The following is an 18,096-nucleotide window of genomic DNA, read 5'->3' on the forward strand; positions in this document are numbered from 1 at the left end:
TATAATACTAATATAACATAAATGTGCAGTACAAAGGTGTTATACTGCATTGTTCTGGGAAAAACAACAAAAAATGTCTGTATATATATTTTTTAGATATTTTTCTTAGGTATGTTTTGATTGGCTGTGAGTTGCAGCTCAGTACCACTGTTCAGCACCATGAAAGAGTATCAGGGAAGATAGCACTCACTTAGCAAAAGACAAAAATTGCTGGATGGTTTCTACTCAATATGTATCTCTTTGTATCATGATAAATTTTAAAAATTGTAATCTCAACCGTTGTCAAGAGAGGACCACCTATATTTCTTTAGCAGAAGCATTTTTATTCAGAAGTTGCATGATTATGCTATATATGTCTTATTCTGTTTGGGCTGCTGTAGCAAAATATTATAGACTGGGCAGCTTATACACAAGAGAAATTTATTTCTTACCATTCTTTTACCCCTTCCATTCCCTTCATTCCCCTTTGTCTAATCTACTAAGCAGTCTAGAATTTGCCTCTTCTTGACATTCCCTATAAACTTATTATTCAATATGTGGCTTTTGTACCTGCCTTCTTTTGTATGGTCTGATTTTTTTCAAGATAAATCTATTGTTGAAGCATGTATGTATCAGTTCAGCTCTTCAGATTTACAACGGTTCAACATGGAATTTTTCAATTTTCTTGCAGAAAATATGTCTTGCAAAGCAAAAAATGTTTTCTGTCTGGTGCTTTGTGACCCCCAAATTAGTTTAATGATAGACATTGCCTCCCAAATGCCATACAACATGAAATCAGTTGTAGGCACAATATAAATGAATGTATTGTAATAAAGTTTTATATAACAACAGGCAGCTGCCTCATAGATCATAGTTTGCTGACCTTGTTCATGGCTATGATTTTCATCCAATTTAAAATGGGTTTATTTATTTACTTTTTACTTTTTAAAATTTTTGTTCTTCTTAGTTATGTAATGACAATTTATTACAAACATGGAGTACATCTTATTCTAATTAGCATCTCAGTCTTGTGGTTGTACATGATATAGAGATTCACTGTGGTGTATTCATATATGTACATAGGAAAGTTATGTCAGAATCATTCCACTGTCTTTTCTATTCTTTACCCTCTCCATTCCCTTCATTCTCCTTTGTCTAATCTATTGTAAACTGCTATTCTTCCCCTCCATGTAAAATGAATTTGGATGGTAGAGCACATGTTTCTATTTGCTTTCTCTTAAGTTATAATTAAAATGTCAATTTCAAAAAAAATCTTCCACCTATCTAGTCTATATCTGTATGTATTAAAATATATAGTACATATAATATTTATCATCTATAGTATGTATTTTGTAATATATAATATATATCATACCATTTGCTTTCTGTTCTATCTTCAGTGCTCTTTTACAGTACAATAAAATATGAAGGGAAATTATGTAACCTCACCCCAGCACAATAAAGAAATGTTCTTATTGTATAATAAGTTTCTTTATAAAAGAAATAGGATTATATATTATGTGGTCTTGATACAGTGATTTATCTTCATAGTTTGTACTTAAATATTTGCATAAGATACTTTTATTCAAATGGGAGAGTGTGGCTAAAATATTGATTGGTTTAAAAACAGAAGTATAGAAGTAGATAAAAAGGAGATGAAGCAGCTTTCATAGAAGAGTTTTTTGCAGATTATATTATTTATGCATGCATGCTTCTTTGATTAAAGACCTTGCTTAGATGAAGTACTAACTTTTATAATAAAACTCCAAAGCAATTTATACTTACTCATGCTGAGGAAAATAGGTGAATTGCTCAATATTGCAGAATAGAGTGCTTGATTTGTCATTTTTTATCTTTTCAGATTTATATCAAGTTATGGGAAGTATTACCAAAGTGTTAAACCAGTTAAATGCTTTGTCAGAAATCAAATTATAAAGTATTACTAAAGCATTAAAGTCAATATTTTCTCAACAGTTTAAACATATATATTATGAAGGCTATATTTAGGTAAAAAACATTGATTTGTTAAAGTTCTTTGCCCATCTTCCCTGGAGATGTTAACTATGAAGAAAGACCTAAATTACCTTTAGTTTGTATCTTCATTTAGGACAGAGTAGAAATAAGTCATAGTGAAAATAAATACTTGTATTGTTCTGTGAATTCATTATTGAAAGTTGTGAAGTTGGTTTATTTTTGAATACAATATTTCCTTGGAGCAATTAAAAAATCTATGTTAGCTTTTTTGCCTTGCTAGTATATTTATCCTAAATCTTAATCTAGATATTAGAGCTTCTTGGCTCTTGATTACCCCCTTTGCTCTATGAGAATTGTCTTTGTCTCTTTGGCATTTTAATTAAGTTTAAGATTAAGGTAAGACAGGTTAATGGTTATTTTTCACTTTCCATCTTTTCAGAAACTCTTGTGTCCCAAGTGAATTTTTTTTTCAGAATGGCATGTTCTTGTTAACTGTGAGAGTCTTCTCTGGAAAGAAACCATATTTAATAGTAACTAGTCCAGTAGAAATTCAAGTCTAAATCTTTTTGTAATCCTTTGAATCTATACTTTCCATTTCATTTGCCAAACTTAAAGATTGGCACCGTATTTTGACAAAGTATTTTTAGATACTATATATTTTCTTTAGACAGATTCTAAGATCATATGTAGGTTTATTAGAGAACCCTGTTATTATGTACACTAGAAGAAATACTGTCACTACTTTTCCTGCTACTACTGCTCAGCGCTCATTTATCATGCCAGGCATTATTCTAAGCACTGCACAAGTAATCACTTGTTTAATTCTAACAGTCCATTGAGGTGAATACTGTGACTTACCCATTTTTTCATATAAGAAAATTGAGGTATACAGAGACTGTGTTTGTCACTGGCTTTAGGGGGGGATGAATTTTTACATGTGCCATGTGTTTGATTGATCAGCTACTATGTGTGATAAATGCAGTGAATTGAGAAGATTTGATGCTAAGTCTGGAAGCCTGTCTTTCTATGTCTTCTGATTAAAAGCTGTCTATTTCCCCTTTGATATTCTTCAGAAGTCTCCTGTTCTGAAAATATATTTTCCATTCTAATACATAAATTACTTTTGTATGATATTGGGCATTTGCACATAGCTAAATTATTTAAATTAGAAACTCTAACTACTATCTGTCCTCTTCTTATCTGTAAAACCATGTAACTGATGCTTTTCATTCTGAATTCCCTCTAGTAGGAGTTGATTAGTACACTTCACACTTCTATTCCCACAAATGAAGCTCTCTTTTTACAAGAATTGTATTCTTATATTTTGATTTGCTCTCAGATCTGTTGATACTCCTTTCACTTGTTATTCTAATTAAATAATGAAGTTAAATATAGATATGAATGTGAAAACACTATCTTTATGAAAATAAAGTTGAATGCTTTGCAAAGTTGAAGAACAAGTAGTCGGCAAGATCTGTCCCTTGAGCCATAGTTTGCCCTGTCCTAACCCCACTGCCCCTCTATTTTTTCTTACCACTCAAAGTTTAATAGACTGTTCTTTAAGTGGTCTTACACTTAAACATACATCTTTGATTGTCTTTCCATTAGTATTTAACTTTTTACAAATACCCTGAGGAGAGACTACTTTTCTAAAAATACTCTTCTTTTATTCATTCAGTTTATGAATCAAAAATAAATCTTAATTATCACAAAGAATTGCAAAGTAGCATATATTATAAGCTTCATATGAATGGAATACAGTAATAGAAACCGTGATAGTACCATTGGGTCTGTTTCTATGGAGTAAATTTATATATTTTTTTCATTATGATGTGTTAATTCTTCAGAAATGAACTGTTTCAAGACAAATGCATGAAATTCTAAAGATTGTAAATATAATTCAGATACAGTATGATTTTATGTAATTAGAATTACTCAAGCTTTCATCATAATTTTGAGTGCAATATTTTACATTTTGGAAGTAAATGTTCAGGTTTTTAAAAGCATGCAGCATAGAAATATTTGATACAGACATGCTAAGTTTGTATCCCAGCTTTGTGACCTATAAGATGTTCGAACTTGGATAGCTTGACTAACCTTTTTAAGAAGTTCCCTTGTTGTATGTATGTGTGTGTGTGTGTGTGTGTGTGTATATATATTATATATATTATATATTATACATATAATATATGTATAATATATAATATATTTTTTAGTTGTAGTTGGACACAATACTTTTATTTATTTTTATGTGGTGCTAAGGATCGAACTCAGGGCCTTGCATGTCCTAGGCAAGAGCTCTACCACTGAGCCACAACCCCAGCCACAAGAAGTTCCCTTGTTTTAAAGCTGGAAGAATAATTTCTAGTATATTCAAGTATATAAGATTTCAATTGTGACCATTTGAAATAAATGAAACTGAATCACTACTTCCTATCAAACATAAAATTAATTCCTGGTAAATAAAAAATCTGTATGTGAAAGACAAAATAATAAAGTTTCCATAAGACAAAAAAATTTAAGGAGGTATGTGTATGGATATGTGAGTGTACATATGTTTGTATGTTTAGATACATGTATAAACATGCGCCCGCACACATATATGTGTGTTATGTATGTATAACACACACACAAACACACAGAGCTTACCATATTGCCTGGTATATAGTAATCCTTCAGTATTATTGACCATTAAGTAATGCAGCTTTCTTCCTATTAAAGACCTAGGAACAAAGTACTTAAACAGAGAAACTATATTTTCAGTTGGTTTTCAGTAGAATGCTTTATTCAGCTCTATATAAATCGGAACATTGACAAGTATTAGTTATAAAAAATGACAAAAATAATAAATTATAAATAATAGTTAACTTCCCATGATAGATTTAATTTCTGACCCTTTGGTTGAACTTGAATCATATCTAGAAATTTAATTTGAAGTCTTTTCTATTGCCTGATATTTTGAACTGCAGGGTTTGCCACTTTTCTAAAATGTGAATATTTAAAATAATACTCAGGCCTGGGGATGTGGCTTAAGCAGTAGCGCACTCGCCTGGCTTGTGCGGGGCGCTGGGTTTGATCCTCAGCACCACATAAAAAAAAAATAAAATAAAGATATGTCCACTGAAAACTAAAAAATAAATATTAAAAAATTCTCTCTCTCTCTCAAAAATAAATAAATAAAGTAAATGCTCAGCAAGACTTGGGGACAATCTTAATACTGACTGTTCATCAAGTTTAAATGTGTATTTCCATTTATTCTGGAAAATGTCATGTGCATCATTAATTCTGCCTTTACCATGATGAGTCATTACCTATATAGAGAATGTAAACTCTACAGTAGCAAATGGGGCATAAAATATTATAAAAACTAAGATTTTAACATTAGTTTATAAAAATGTAAAATCAGTACAAGGAAATCAATAAGGTAAACTTCATGGGAGGCAAGACCATGTCTCCCTCACTTAGTACTCTCTATAAACTATGGTTACGTGTGACATAAAATAATGAGTGAATCTGCTATTCACTTTGCTTATGTACTAATTTTTTTTAAATGAGGTCTGGAAAACTGTAAAGCAAAAGCTAAGGGATTACTACAACTACAATACAAAATATTAACCAACAAAAAAGATTTTAATGATGTAGGATAATGGAGGAAAATCCTGAAGGACATTTACATTTGGGGCAGATTTATTCAAACTGCAAGGGAAGTCATTCTGTTAAAATAGTATTTCAGGTGATTCAACTGTTGCATATCATCCACTCTCCCCCATCTCTTGTATTGAATTAAGAAAGTCATGCCTACTAATTCTTATTTACGTGTGTGTGTGTGTGTGTGTGTGTGTGTGTATTTTGCTTTAAAGGAAGCTCTTACTCTATAGAAATATCTTTTTCCTTCCTTCCTTTCCTCCTTGCTTGCCTACTTCCCTTTCTTCCTTGAGCACATGGTAAGTCTCTTTGGTTTACATTTGCCAAAAGTCACAGGTAGTAGTGCTTCCAAAGGAGAACACATGGGTCAAGTGAGAGTTAGGAACATGGACTTAGCGTGCTATTGGTAGAGGTATGTGCTCCATCCAGGTAATAGAGTTGTTTAGGTAAAAGATATTTCAGGGTTTACAGCCAAGACTTGATTGAACTGAGGAGTGTCCTCTCTTGCATAAACCTAGATCCTCAGCCATCTTATTTACATACTCAGATTTCTGAGCATGCAGACATAATACTCCTTGCACACACAACTGTTGTGTGTGTACTTTGGGCATCCTTTGAAGTGTTTCTCTTTCTCCTAGCTGTCCAGTCCCACACAGACCTTTAACCTGGCACAGTCACTTCTAGTTAAGTGGTGGTGAGGAAAGAATATGTCCATTTTATCACCGTTTCTGGGTGTGCATGTGAGATCAGATAGGAGTGCATATGGGTGAGTAGCCAAAACTGCTCTCCTGGAGTCAATAAAGTTTCTTTGTAAAATTGATGAGGATCATCAGTACTTTTGAAAAAGGGGAGTCTATTCAGTTTTGCACAAAGCACTACAAAACTAGTGATGACCCTGTAAAGACTACTTAGATAATGGGCCTACATCAGTGTTTATCAAAATATTACCTAGAGTCTTTCAATCCATCAACTCATCTTTTGAAGGTTGGCATTTCCCAGCAACTCATCTTTTGAAGGTTGACATTTCCTGGGAGCAGGGGGACGGGCGTAAAACTTTTTTAGTCTTAAAATTTAGATTAAGCCTCATTTTTAAAAATCAAAATCCCCGTACCCCCCCCTGCCCCGTCCCCTACAGCTATTACATTCTTCAATATCATCTTAGTTCTACAAGGACTAGATTTTGTTCATCTTTGCTAACATTCAAATTCATCTATTTATGCCATGAATTTGCAGTTTTGCTTTTGCATTATATCCCCAGTATATAAAAATGGATCATTTCAAAGCATTTAAAGTAAGAGGAGTAATGTAGAATTGCTGCAGGTTAAAATGACATAAATGCAAGAAGTGACTAGGTACAAATATGAAACGCGAGTTTTTGTATTCTGTTACAAGTGAATCAGCTATGTGTTTTATAAAGTTGTGTCAGATTTTGTTAGAATAGTGATCTCTGCCCTTATGTTTTATCTGTCATAAAATATTAAGGAACTTAAAACTTTCAAACTAATTGTGTTTTATTCAAACTATGTTGTTATTTTCTGGCAAACCAGCTGTGCATTTCACTATGAAATTAGTAAATTATATCACTGTTGTGGAAAATGGGACCAAAATTACAGAGGTAATATTCACAAGAAGGACAGGTGGTAAGCAGCATGGTCATATGCATGTGAATCCAGTTGCAAAGCTAACAACCTGTGTAGTGCTTAGAGAAACACTGGAAGCTCTTACCAAAAATCCTGTATTAAATCATATCTGTTAGATATGAGGCAATATTAGTGATAGTTGTGTGGAAGAACTGGATGAATTGTAGGTAAAGGATTTGTTTTCTGATAAAACTTTTTAATGTACATAATAGGAATTAGGTGTGTTGCAAATATAGAAGAGTAATAAATAATATTTTTGTTTATTGCTAAAATCTAATATTGCTGGAAAATTAATTTTTTTCTTTTTGAAATTACTACTGTATCCTATTTCCTTTAGGTTTATTGTATTTTTTTAAAATTCTTGCTCTTCAGCAGGAAGTTTATCTACTAGTTAGCCTATTATTTTTTTCTCGTTTCCAAACCATGGCATATTTGGACAAATTTTCTTATTGATTTTTTATACTGGCAGGTCATTTTTTTCTCCCATATCTGTCTTTTTTATGATGACTGATTTGTTCTGATATCTGTTTCAACTTTCAGTAGTCTAAGATACACTTCTTTTTCAGACTTGATCTGTAATTTCCAAAGCTGTTAGATTTATGATAAGAACACTGACCAATGTGTTGTTAACTTCTATATTTACTTTCCACCCAACTTGAGCTCCTGCCATATATGTTTATACCTGGGATTTACTTATGAGTTGAGAAACAATTTTTAAAGTATGACTATGTAGTGTAATTTATCAAGCAATTACTATCAGAGGGAAATGCTTTTAGATTATTGAAATACTTTTACTCTGGAAAATGTTATTCCTTCTAGATTTTTATTATTCACTTTTTCCTTATCAACGCTCTTTGATTTTAAATAATATACTTAACTTTCATTCCTTGTTCTTTGCTTTTATTCATTGTTATTGCTCTTGAGTACCCACAGTCCTCCAATCTCTCAGGTATATCTTTACTTCTTGTTATCAAAAAACTGTTTTCTAGGAATCATTTATTTTTTTGTGCATTTACTGTAAAATTCTAGTTTTTAAAAAAATTGGGGGCCAAGGACAGCTCGGTGGTAGAGTGCTTTCCTAGTATGCATGAAGCCCTGAGTTTGATCCCTGGCACTGCAGTCAATATATAGCATTTTTATGTAGTTACAATATGACTTCATCATATTTGGTGCAAATATACTCTTTTTATTCTAAACTTAAATGTGCTTACTTTATGAATTATACTTTGTTTATTTGACTATGTTCATCAACTTTATGATTTTTAAACTTTGGAGTAATAAAAGAAGATACTGCCTCTCCAGAAAAATTAATTGAGTCTTTAATTTTGTTTTACTACAGTTTCTAAAGTAATTTTTGTGGAACACTTTTACAGATTAGTTTGACAAGGTATATTGAAAACCAAGAAAATGTCTTCATATTTCATCCTTTTCTTTAAAAATTTAAATAATAAAGTATGGCATTTTGAAGTAAGCATAATTTTATTTCATCAAATGCTTTGAAATACTAAAAGTTATGCCAATATTTTTGTGTTTTCCAGATTATTGCTCGGTGGTAACAATTGTAGATCAGACAAACGTAAAGTTAACTTGCCTGTTTTTTAGTGGAAACTATGAAGCCCTTCCAATAATTTATAAAATTGGAGACATTGTTCGCTTTCACAGGCTTAAGGTATAATTCATACTTTTTATAACTTACATTCTTTTGATGAGAACTCTGCCATTCACTGAAGCTAGTTAGCACTACTTGTTTAGTTGCTTTGTTTAGAGCATGACATCAGGTGTTTCAGAAGATAAGAAATGTAAATAGTATCAGATTCCAAATAATATATAGTGTGATATCACTTCATTTAAATAAATTTCCAATTCTTCTTCCTCAGAAATATATTAGATGCTCAGATTCACACTAAGACCATTCTGTGTTCTTACTTTCAAATATAGATTCATGATATGAAAATTTTGGTAAAGGACAGGAGTAACAATCATAATAAATTAACTTATTTATTTACTTAATTTTTGAAACAGGGCTCTTGCTATGTTGTCTAGGCTAGCCTCAAATTCCTGGGCTCAGGAAGTCCTTCTACTCAACCTCCCAAGTAGATGGGATTATAGGCATATGCCACCAGGCCTGAGTCAATGCTATGATTTCTAATATTATACTAGTTTTATTTGTGTATGTTGTTTGTATTCCCTTTATAATGTGGCTAGACACTATGGTTTTGGTTTTATGTTTTAAATGTCTACTCATGATTGTGTGTTTCATCCATATTGCTTTCATGGTTTTGTTCGTTTTCATTGATAAATGGTGCTTTCCTATGTGAACGCATCATAATTTTTATATTCATTCTGTTGTTTCTAAATGTTTAGGTGATTTCCAGATTGTGGAAATTATAAATATTGTTATGGACTCTTTAGTATAGCTTTTAGTTAATATGAACATATGTTCAAGCACATACCTATATACACACATACATTTTAGTTAGGTTTATACTAGCAAGTGTGGTTGCTAGGGCCTTAAGATGTACTTTTGTGTTCACCCTAAGTTTTTCAAAGTGATTGCTACCACTTTACATTGTCACTAACAGCATAAGAAAGTTCTGGTTGTTCCATATTTCACAAACACTTGATATTTTCCATTTAAAATGTATTGTTCAGTTTATATTACTATCTCATGGTTTTAACTTGAATTTTTGTGAATATTTATGAAGTCGAGAACATTTTTGAATTCATGTTTCTTCCAAAATATGAAATAGCCATTTTTATGTATTTTCTTTCTATGGGATTTTTATTTCCCTTTCTTATCTTATTGTGGAAGTCCCTTATATATAAAGGTTATAGATCTTTTTAGTCAAATTATATGAATTGTGAGCATTTTTTTCCCACTGTACAAAGGTGAAGCAATTGTTTTCACACATTGGACAATAGCTATCTGATCAGATAGAGAAAAGAGACTTAGGAGATGAGCCACATGATCACCATATCTCTATCTGGGTACAGTTTCTCAACAATTGCATGGCAAGCTGGATTGTAACCTGTTGTTCTACTAAGATAAGGAAACTAGGCCAAAATTCAAGACAGCTAAAAGAACTTGGATCTTTAAGATGAGGTACAAAGAGGAAAGAACTATTTATAGGGGCATGTCAAGAAGTCTGTTAGTGTTAGAGATGGGGTTGGTGTCCATGAATTCTTGACTGAAAGCTGTGCTGTACATGGGAAGGACAAGAATACTTAAGGATTACAAGAGTTGCTCTCTGACAGAATTATGGTTGAACATGAAATAGATATTAGAGGTCTAGCATTGGGGATGCTGCAGTTCAGCCTACTTAGGGATAAATAACCTTGATAATACCTCTTTTACATCTTTGATATTCAGCTGAGAAAACCTAAAGCCCTTCTTCATAAAGGGAAACATCCTAGAGTAAGGCCTACTACAACATATTTTGTCAAAACCTGTAAGAAGATCTACAAAGAAGACATGTTGCAAGTGAGTCCCACCAAGATACAAGGACTTTGGAAAACACCATGGGGTTTCCATAGATTATGTATAACAAGGCATAAAACCAGGTCTTCTTGGATTTAAGGTGTTTAGCCATGAAGAGGTAACACAATTCAGATTCTTACAGTGTCTACCAAAGGAAAAAAGAATACTAAATAAGAATATAGCAAAATATTACCCAGAGGCAAGGGAGGAAAAAGACATTCTAAACAGATTCCTTGGCCCAGATGTTGGATTTTTTTAATTAAAACTTAAAAATAGGTATTTATAGAATATATAAAATTCAAAATATTAAGAAAAATTTTTTTAGCAAATGAAAATGTAAATGAATGAAAAATCAAATTACAGCAGAGAAATGGGAACTGTTTTTAAAAGACCTAATAGAAATTTCAGTAGTTGAAAAGAACAGCAAATAAAATGAAAAATCTAATGGACAGGCTAATGAGCAGATTAGATATATCAAGTTAATTTTCACATAGAGCTAAAGAAATTACCTAATCTGAAGGAAAAAGGATTAAGTAAAAATGAATATACCCTGAGGGATTTTTGAAGGATATCAAGTGTTGCATTATATAATTTGAGAAGCAACAGAAAAGAATGTGGATGGGGAAAATATTTTTTAGAAATAAGGACAACACTTTTCCAAATTTGATGAATAACATTGACTTAAATGCACTTAATGCAAGGTAGATGAAAATAAAAGAGACCTAAACAAATTACGCGGAAACCAGTGTAGAAACCAAAATGAAGTATGAAATCAACTGAAAGAGAATTGAAATATCCAATATATGGAACAGTGGTACCAATGAAGCAGTTTTTAAAAAGCAAACAGCAAAGAACAAAAGAAAAACAAATAACAAGATAACAAAGTACAACCATAGTGATAATTACATTGATGTAAATAGAATGAACAGTACAGTTACAAGGAAAGGATCAACTGAATGAAAATTTTAAAACTGTAGGTATATGACCTACAAAACATACTTAAAATATAAAGACACAATTTAATTGAAACTAAAACTATAGGAAAAAATATCCAAGCAAGCAGTAGTCATACAGAAAATGAAATAACTACACTATCAAGCATATATTATTAAAAAGATTTTTTTAAGAGAAAGGGAGCATTTTATAAGGACAAAAATGTCACTTCGTGAAGAAAATATAACAATTATATATCTAGTAAATGAGCCCCCAAATTCAGAAAGCAAAAAAAATGCTCATGGCTTGTCAGCTCTCTCAATCACAGTGAGTAAACTAGCCTAAAATGCATTTATTCACAGCACATACTCATCTTTTAAGTATTCCAGCTTTTAATCTGTCATTAATAACTGTCACTTACTATCCCTTTTTTCCTTGTGTAAATTATATCTTAGTAAAAATAATGTATGAAAACTTGGTAGTCAATGACTACCTCTTTGAAAATGTAAATATGTTTTGTACAGTGTTGTAGAATTTTATATGATAACTTATGTATATTGATATAATACCAGTTGAATTTACATTTCATGTTAGTTCAATGAAAAATATTAAAGAATTACATGCGTGTGTTAATTATGCTGGAAAAATTTATAATCTTTCACGTTTCTTTAGCTCCTGAGTTGTGGTTGATAAACTATTTTGTTAGTATCTGTTTTCTACTTTGCTCTATTTTCTTAGATTCAGATATATAAAAATGAGCCTCAGGGTATCACCAGCTCTGGGTTTGCATCTTTGACATTTGAGGGAACCTTGGGAGCTCCTGTCATACCTCGTACTTCAAGCAAATGTTTTAACTTCACTGCTGAGGACCACAAAATGGTAGAAGCACTACGGGTGTGGGCATCTACACATATTTCGCCTTCTTCCATGTTAGTACAGTTGTGTGATGTTCAGCCTATGCAGTATTTTGACCTGACTTGTCAGCTTGTGGGCAAAGCAGAAGTGGATGGAGCTTCATATCTTCTAAAGGTACATTAAATACTTGAAATTATAAGTTATTACCATATTTGAATTAATGAAACACTTTTAGCATTCATATGGAATAAGTTTACACTCTAATAAGAACTTAAAATTTAACTTTTTTGATAAGCCTAAATATTCATGCTATCTACACTTACTTCTTTAATACTTTCCTTCCAGAGAAAAATATTATTATCAGATCTGTATTTTAAATACAGTGTGATTTATGACATATTTATTTATTATTTTAGTAGTAATAGACCTGTTTTCTATTTAGCTGTTTAGCTGTTTTCTAGCTAAATAGCTATCCTTGTTTAGCTCATGAATAATTTTTGGAGGAATGATCTGCTATTTTTCTTTCTTGGGCATTTGAACAACATTGCTTTCACCATGTTTTTTTTTTTTTTTCCTCTGTTCTCTGCAATTATAGGGCAAAGAACTGAGTAGAATGTTGTATCACTTGGACAAATCTTAGGGTTTAGTGTTATTATATTAAGCCTGTCCATTGTTTTAGTTAGCTTTTTTTAATTGATTTTTAAAAAAATAAATGACAACAGAATGCATTACAATTCTTACTACACATATACAGCACATTTTTTTCATATCTCTGGTTGTATATAAAGTATATTGACACCAATCCTTATCTTCATACATGTTCTTTGGGTAACGAGAACAACTTAAAGGAGGAAAAGTATTTGTGGGGCTCATGGTTTTAGAGGTCTAAGTCTATAGATGGCTGACTCCATTATTCTGGGGCCAGGAGTTGGCAATCTATGGACTAAGAATTTTGAACCATGAGCCCCCAATAAACTTTTCCTCCTTTAAGCAGTTCTTGTCAGGTATTTTGGTCACAGTGATAAAAAGCTGACTGAAACACTCATATTAAGGGACAGTGAAAAACAGAAATTATTAAATAAAATATGAAGGGTTAGAAATTGAAAGTAGAATCTTTATATACACAGAATATTATAAGGAAAGTTGATCACGTCAAATATGTCAAAGCTGAAGCTAAAGCAACATAAAATCATTCAAAGATAGAAGTCATGCTCTGTGGCCAATGTGATATCTTTAACCAGGGCAGTTTGTAATTATTATATATTTTCAATGACAAGGAATCCATCTTTGGGCAGAGAGCATATTTTGACTGCTGTCCTGTTAGAAAATTCTTAAATTTTGCATTAAATTTTGTGGCTAGTGATCTATATTTTTTTTCTCTTAAAAAATAGTATGTTCTTGTGTCTTACTCTAATAGATAACTTTTTCAAGTAAGTAAAAGGAACTTTCAAGTAACTTTTAAAATATGGCATTAAAAAGTAAATGTAAGAAATTAAATTAGTAAATCTTGGACAATTTTATATAAGCCTAAAAGTCTTTGTGTACCTTTTGATGCAACAATTTTATTTTCATGAATATTTTAAAGAACTGATTTTAAATGTGTACAGAGGAAATTTAAAAGAATATTTGTCTTATAGTACCAAACCTTAGGGAAAAATTCAGTAACCGTAGAGAATTAAATTGTATGAACTATTTATATGTGATAGAATGCTCTCAGACTATAAAATGGCATTGTAGATATATACTTGTTCAGATAGTTTTTTGGTTGTCTATACTGTGAGTAATATTGTTTCATTTGTTTACAAAAATATACATAAACATAGCAAAACTATATTGAAAAGCATATATAACTTTCTAGTATTTTACTGTTAACTCCGAAAGGTAGAATTATAGCTGATTTTATTTTTCTGATGTTGGATTTTTCTTATGTATCAGGAAAACATTATTAAATTATTTTTCAAAATCAGGAGGAGGCAGACCTTACCTTAAATGATATCTGGTCAACATAACTATGTAGTATCATTATTTCCTTTCTCAACCTGGGTATGATACTAGTATTGATCCCTTTTTCGGTAATTGCAATGTAGTTGATTTAATTTATTCCGTAACCATACTTTAACCAATGGTGTGCAATAAAGGCATAAATTAATAAGTCTGGAAGTCTAACATTATTCTACCTAATTTCTATTATTGTGTTTATACAGCTTGTGTTCTGTATAATACTTATAAATTAAATTTTATTTAGGTATATTCTGTTTCCTTAATGTCCACAGTGTTGTTGAAACCTCATCTTTATATTTTTATTTGTTTATTTATTTATTTTTTTTTAGAGACAGGGTCTCATTAATTTGTGTAGGGCCTTGAACTTTTGATCCTCTTGCCTGGGCCTCCCAAGCCCTTGGGATTACAATATTGTGCCACTGCATCCAGCTCTTTTATTATTTTATTATTATTGTTTTTTAAATAAAAAAGCAGAAGTCATGCGTAGCCAGAGCTGATGGATAATTTGTATGTCTAATCTCTATTGTGTTTTGGAAAACATAAAATAATGTGAACCAGAAATTGTCATATTCAAGGGATTACTGTTCAGATTTGCAATATTTACTTCTTTGTATGGAAGCATAAGAATGCTGTGTAACTAAGAATGAGATGAAATCTTATATAACAATTTTATTTATGAATGTGAACCAAAATCCTTGATCAAATATCACCAAACAGAATCAACAGTATAGTAAAAGGATAATATACTATTATCTAACATAATTTATTTTTACAGTTCAGAAGTTGTATAATAACAGGAAAATATAGTAATCTCCATGAGTATTAAAAATTATATGCTTATCTCAGTGAATGTTAATATATTTATGAAAACATTTAATTTAGCAAGGTAATATTAGAAATATGCCTCCTTAACTTTTTAAACAACATGTCCATCTTATACCAAACAAAATAGTTACTGATGAAATTTTAGTGTAAGATACAAAGCAAAATTATCTACTGTCTTCCTAATTTGTAATATTGCTCAGGAAGTCTCATGAATTCAATAAGATATGAAATAAGAGATTTAATTCTTAATGAAAAAGAAAAAAACACAGTAGTATTTCTATGATATCAAATTTCAGGTAACTAAAAAGCTGCTTATGTTAATAAAATTGTTCAATGAGTTAACTAGTTTAAAATATTTTAAAATATGTCTTTCCTGTATGTCAACAAATAAAATAATATAATTGAACAAAATACCTTTCAGATTGGCAATGAATTTGTAAAACCTCTAAGTTCTTGCAAGATATACCTAAACTTGTATGAAAATAGCTAGAAGACTTTACTGAGACATAAAAGTAAAATTGAAGCATTGAAATTTTTGATTCTTCCCTGAAGTAATTTTAAATAAAATATAATTTTAATTAAAATCATTGTTTTAATAGACTATAGTTTTGAAACTTATTATAAATGATCAAAGAATGAAATAAGAAAGTTTTGGTAGTGCTAAGAGCCTTCTGTATCAGATATCTAAAAGTTTTAGAAAACCACTCAAATTAATACTAAGTAGTGGAAGAGATGAGGAAACTCAGAAATAATCCTATATTGTACATGCAACAGTTTATTTGTTCTTAATAGGAGTAATTAAATGTATGCCTTTAAGTAACCACACTACTCTAAATATGATGTATATTATTTATAATTATACAATTACTAAATATGAACTATGAATAATTTGAATGTAAAGAAATAAGAATCTCCCTCCTATGAGCCTAGAGGAAATATGAAATACTGTTAACCATATTTTTTTTCCATGTTTATATAGTATATACATATTTTTAAAATAGCATTCAAATTAGTCAAGAAAAGTTGTTTAAAGGTGGTTATTATCTATTTGGAAAAAAATTACATATAATTTTTATAAATATACAAATACCTACCAAATTGAATTTTGATGTGATGTTACAAAAGTTACATAATTAAAATTATGTGTCTGTGTACGTAAACAGGCAGTTTACTCCCAAACAATGCGAAAGTCCCTCCTATACTGAACAGTTCACATATAACTTTTTACTCAACAAAAACTTAGCTACTAATGGCCTTTTATTGACCAGAAGCCTTACAACTAACATAAACCATCAGCACATGTTTTCAAATAGATTTGTGTATATTTTATGGTAGTAAATGATAAAATAGACATATTTACATAGATTCAGTGCATTCACAGCATAGCTTTTTCTTCATTTTTTTTTCACTGTTTCTAGACTAGGTAGTTACTTTGCAAGTTCTTTTTCTCAAATTATCATAGCTCCCCTAAAAATATATATGTATATATAAGTGAATCCATGTTTTTCAAGGGTTAGCTCTGTGTGTGTGTGTGATTTTCATTCAATTAAAACTAAAGTATAAGTCAGGCACAATGCGAAATGCCTATAAACCCTAAGGCTAAGGAGCCTAAGGCAAGAGGATTGCAAGCCAGCCTCAGCAAAAGCAAGGTGTTAAACAACTCAGTGAGACCCTATCTCTAAATAAAATACAAAATAGGACTGGGGATGTGACTCGGTGGTTAAGTACCTCTGGGTTCAGTCCCGGGTACCTCCCCCAAACCTCCAAAAAATAAAGCATAAAAGTCGTTTTGCAACTTTTTACCCTCTAACCCCATTCCCAAAGACTCTTACATTGATCTGTAAAGTACAGAATGTTAAAGGCAAAAACCAGTACACAAAAAAATTAATGAAGTCTGGACAGAGAAAAATGTGACATAAAATATTACTCATTTTGACATGATTGTTATTTTAATCTTCCTATCGTACCAGCATTATTCATTACTGTGCCCTGACAGTATCTGTCACTGATCTGACCTTTTCTATAAAAATCTAGTGTGTTTGGGTTTCTATGTCAGGTCCTGAATTCAATAACCAGGATCACAAGAAAAAAAAAAAAGTAGAGAGAAATAAAAGATCTAGTGTTTTCTTTTCAAATAACCTCTCTATTCTTGTTCATCCATACTTTTCTCACATTCCCACATCACACCAGCTGTCCTTCATCATCATACTTATTTGTGGCACAGCATAGCATCTCTTAAAACCCAAGCACAACATAGACTGTTCATGTTGTGAGGAAGGGGGAATGCGTTCTCATCTTGTGCCCCATGTCCCAGCACCTTAAGGTAGTTTACATAGCAGTCCAACATAGTTTTTTTTTTTCCAGTACCCATTATTTTCATTTAGTTGTATTTTTAAAATCTAGTGTAAATAAAACATTCACATCTTTTAAAAGGATTTTCTAAATAAGAACAAAATGGAAAAAATTAACAAAAGTCAGTATATTTCTAATGTTAGTCTACAAAATTTTTTAAGATAATTAGTATAGGTACTCAAAAAGGTTCATACGCAAGATGACAGCTATAGTATTATTTTAAATAACAAAATGTGAAACCACCCAACTGACTAATGAAGGTTAGTAGGGTAAATTTGTGCCCATCCCTATTAAAATAATATTACAAAGATATGAAAAATTATGCTCTATATGTGTAATAAAAAATGTAATGCATCCTGCTGTTGTGTATTTAAGAAAATAAAATCAAATGATTTAAAATAATAATATGAATAC

The 18,096-nt window shown here is 31.0% G+C and overlaps 1 protein-coding gene across 2 annotated transcripts in view; it reads left to right on the forward strand.

Moving 5' to 3' along the window:
- The window catches only part of Pot1 (protection of telomeres 1), a 102,721-nt gene that overhangs the window by 50,762 nt on the left and 33,863 nt on the right, over window positions 1-18,096 (forward strand). Inside the window, exons 8-9 of one of the 2 annotated variants that reach the window (XM_078040292.1) lie at window positions 8,777-8,907; window positions 12,388-12,678. In XM_078040292.1, coding sequence (XP_077896418.1) covers window positions 8,777-8,907; window positions 12,388-12,678 — 422 coding nt within the window. Of the gene's footprint in view, window positions 1-8,776; window positions 8,908-10,626; window positions 10,720-12,387; window positions 12,679-18,096 lie in introns of those variants that run through there. The other variant, XM_078040291.1, reaches the window with a different exon arrangement.

This window comes from Ictidomys tridecemlineatus, chromosome 2 (assembly GCF_052094955.1).
Source record: "Ictidomys tridecemlineatus isolate mIctTri1 chromosome 2, mIctTri1.hap1, whole genome shotgun sequence".
In the NCBI taxonomy this organism is placed as follows: Eukaryota; Metazoa; Chordata; class Mammalia; order Rodentia; family Sciuridae; genus Ictidomys; species Ictidomys tridecemlineatus.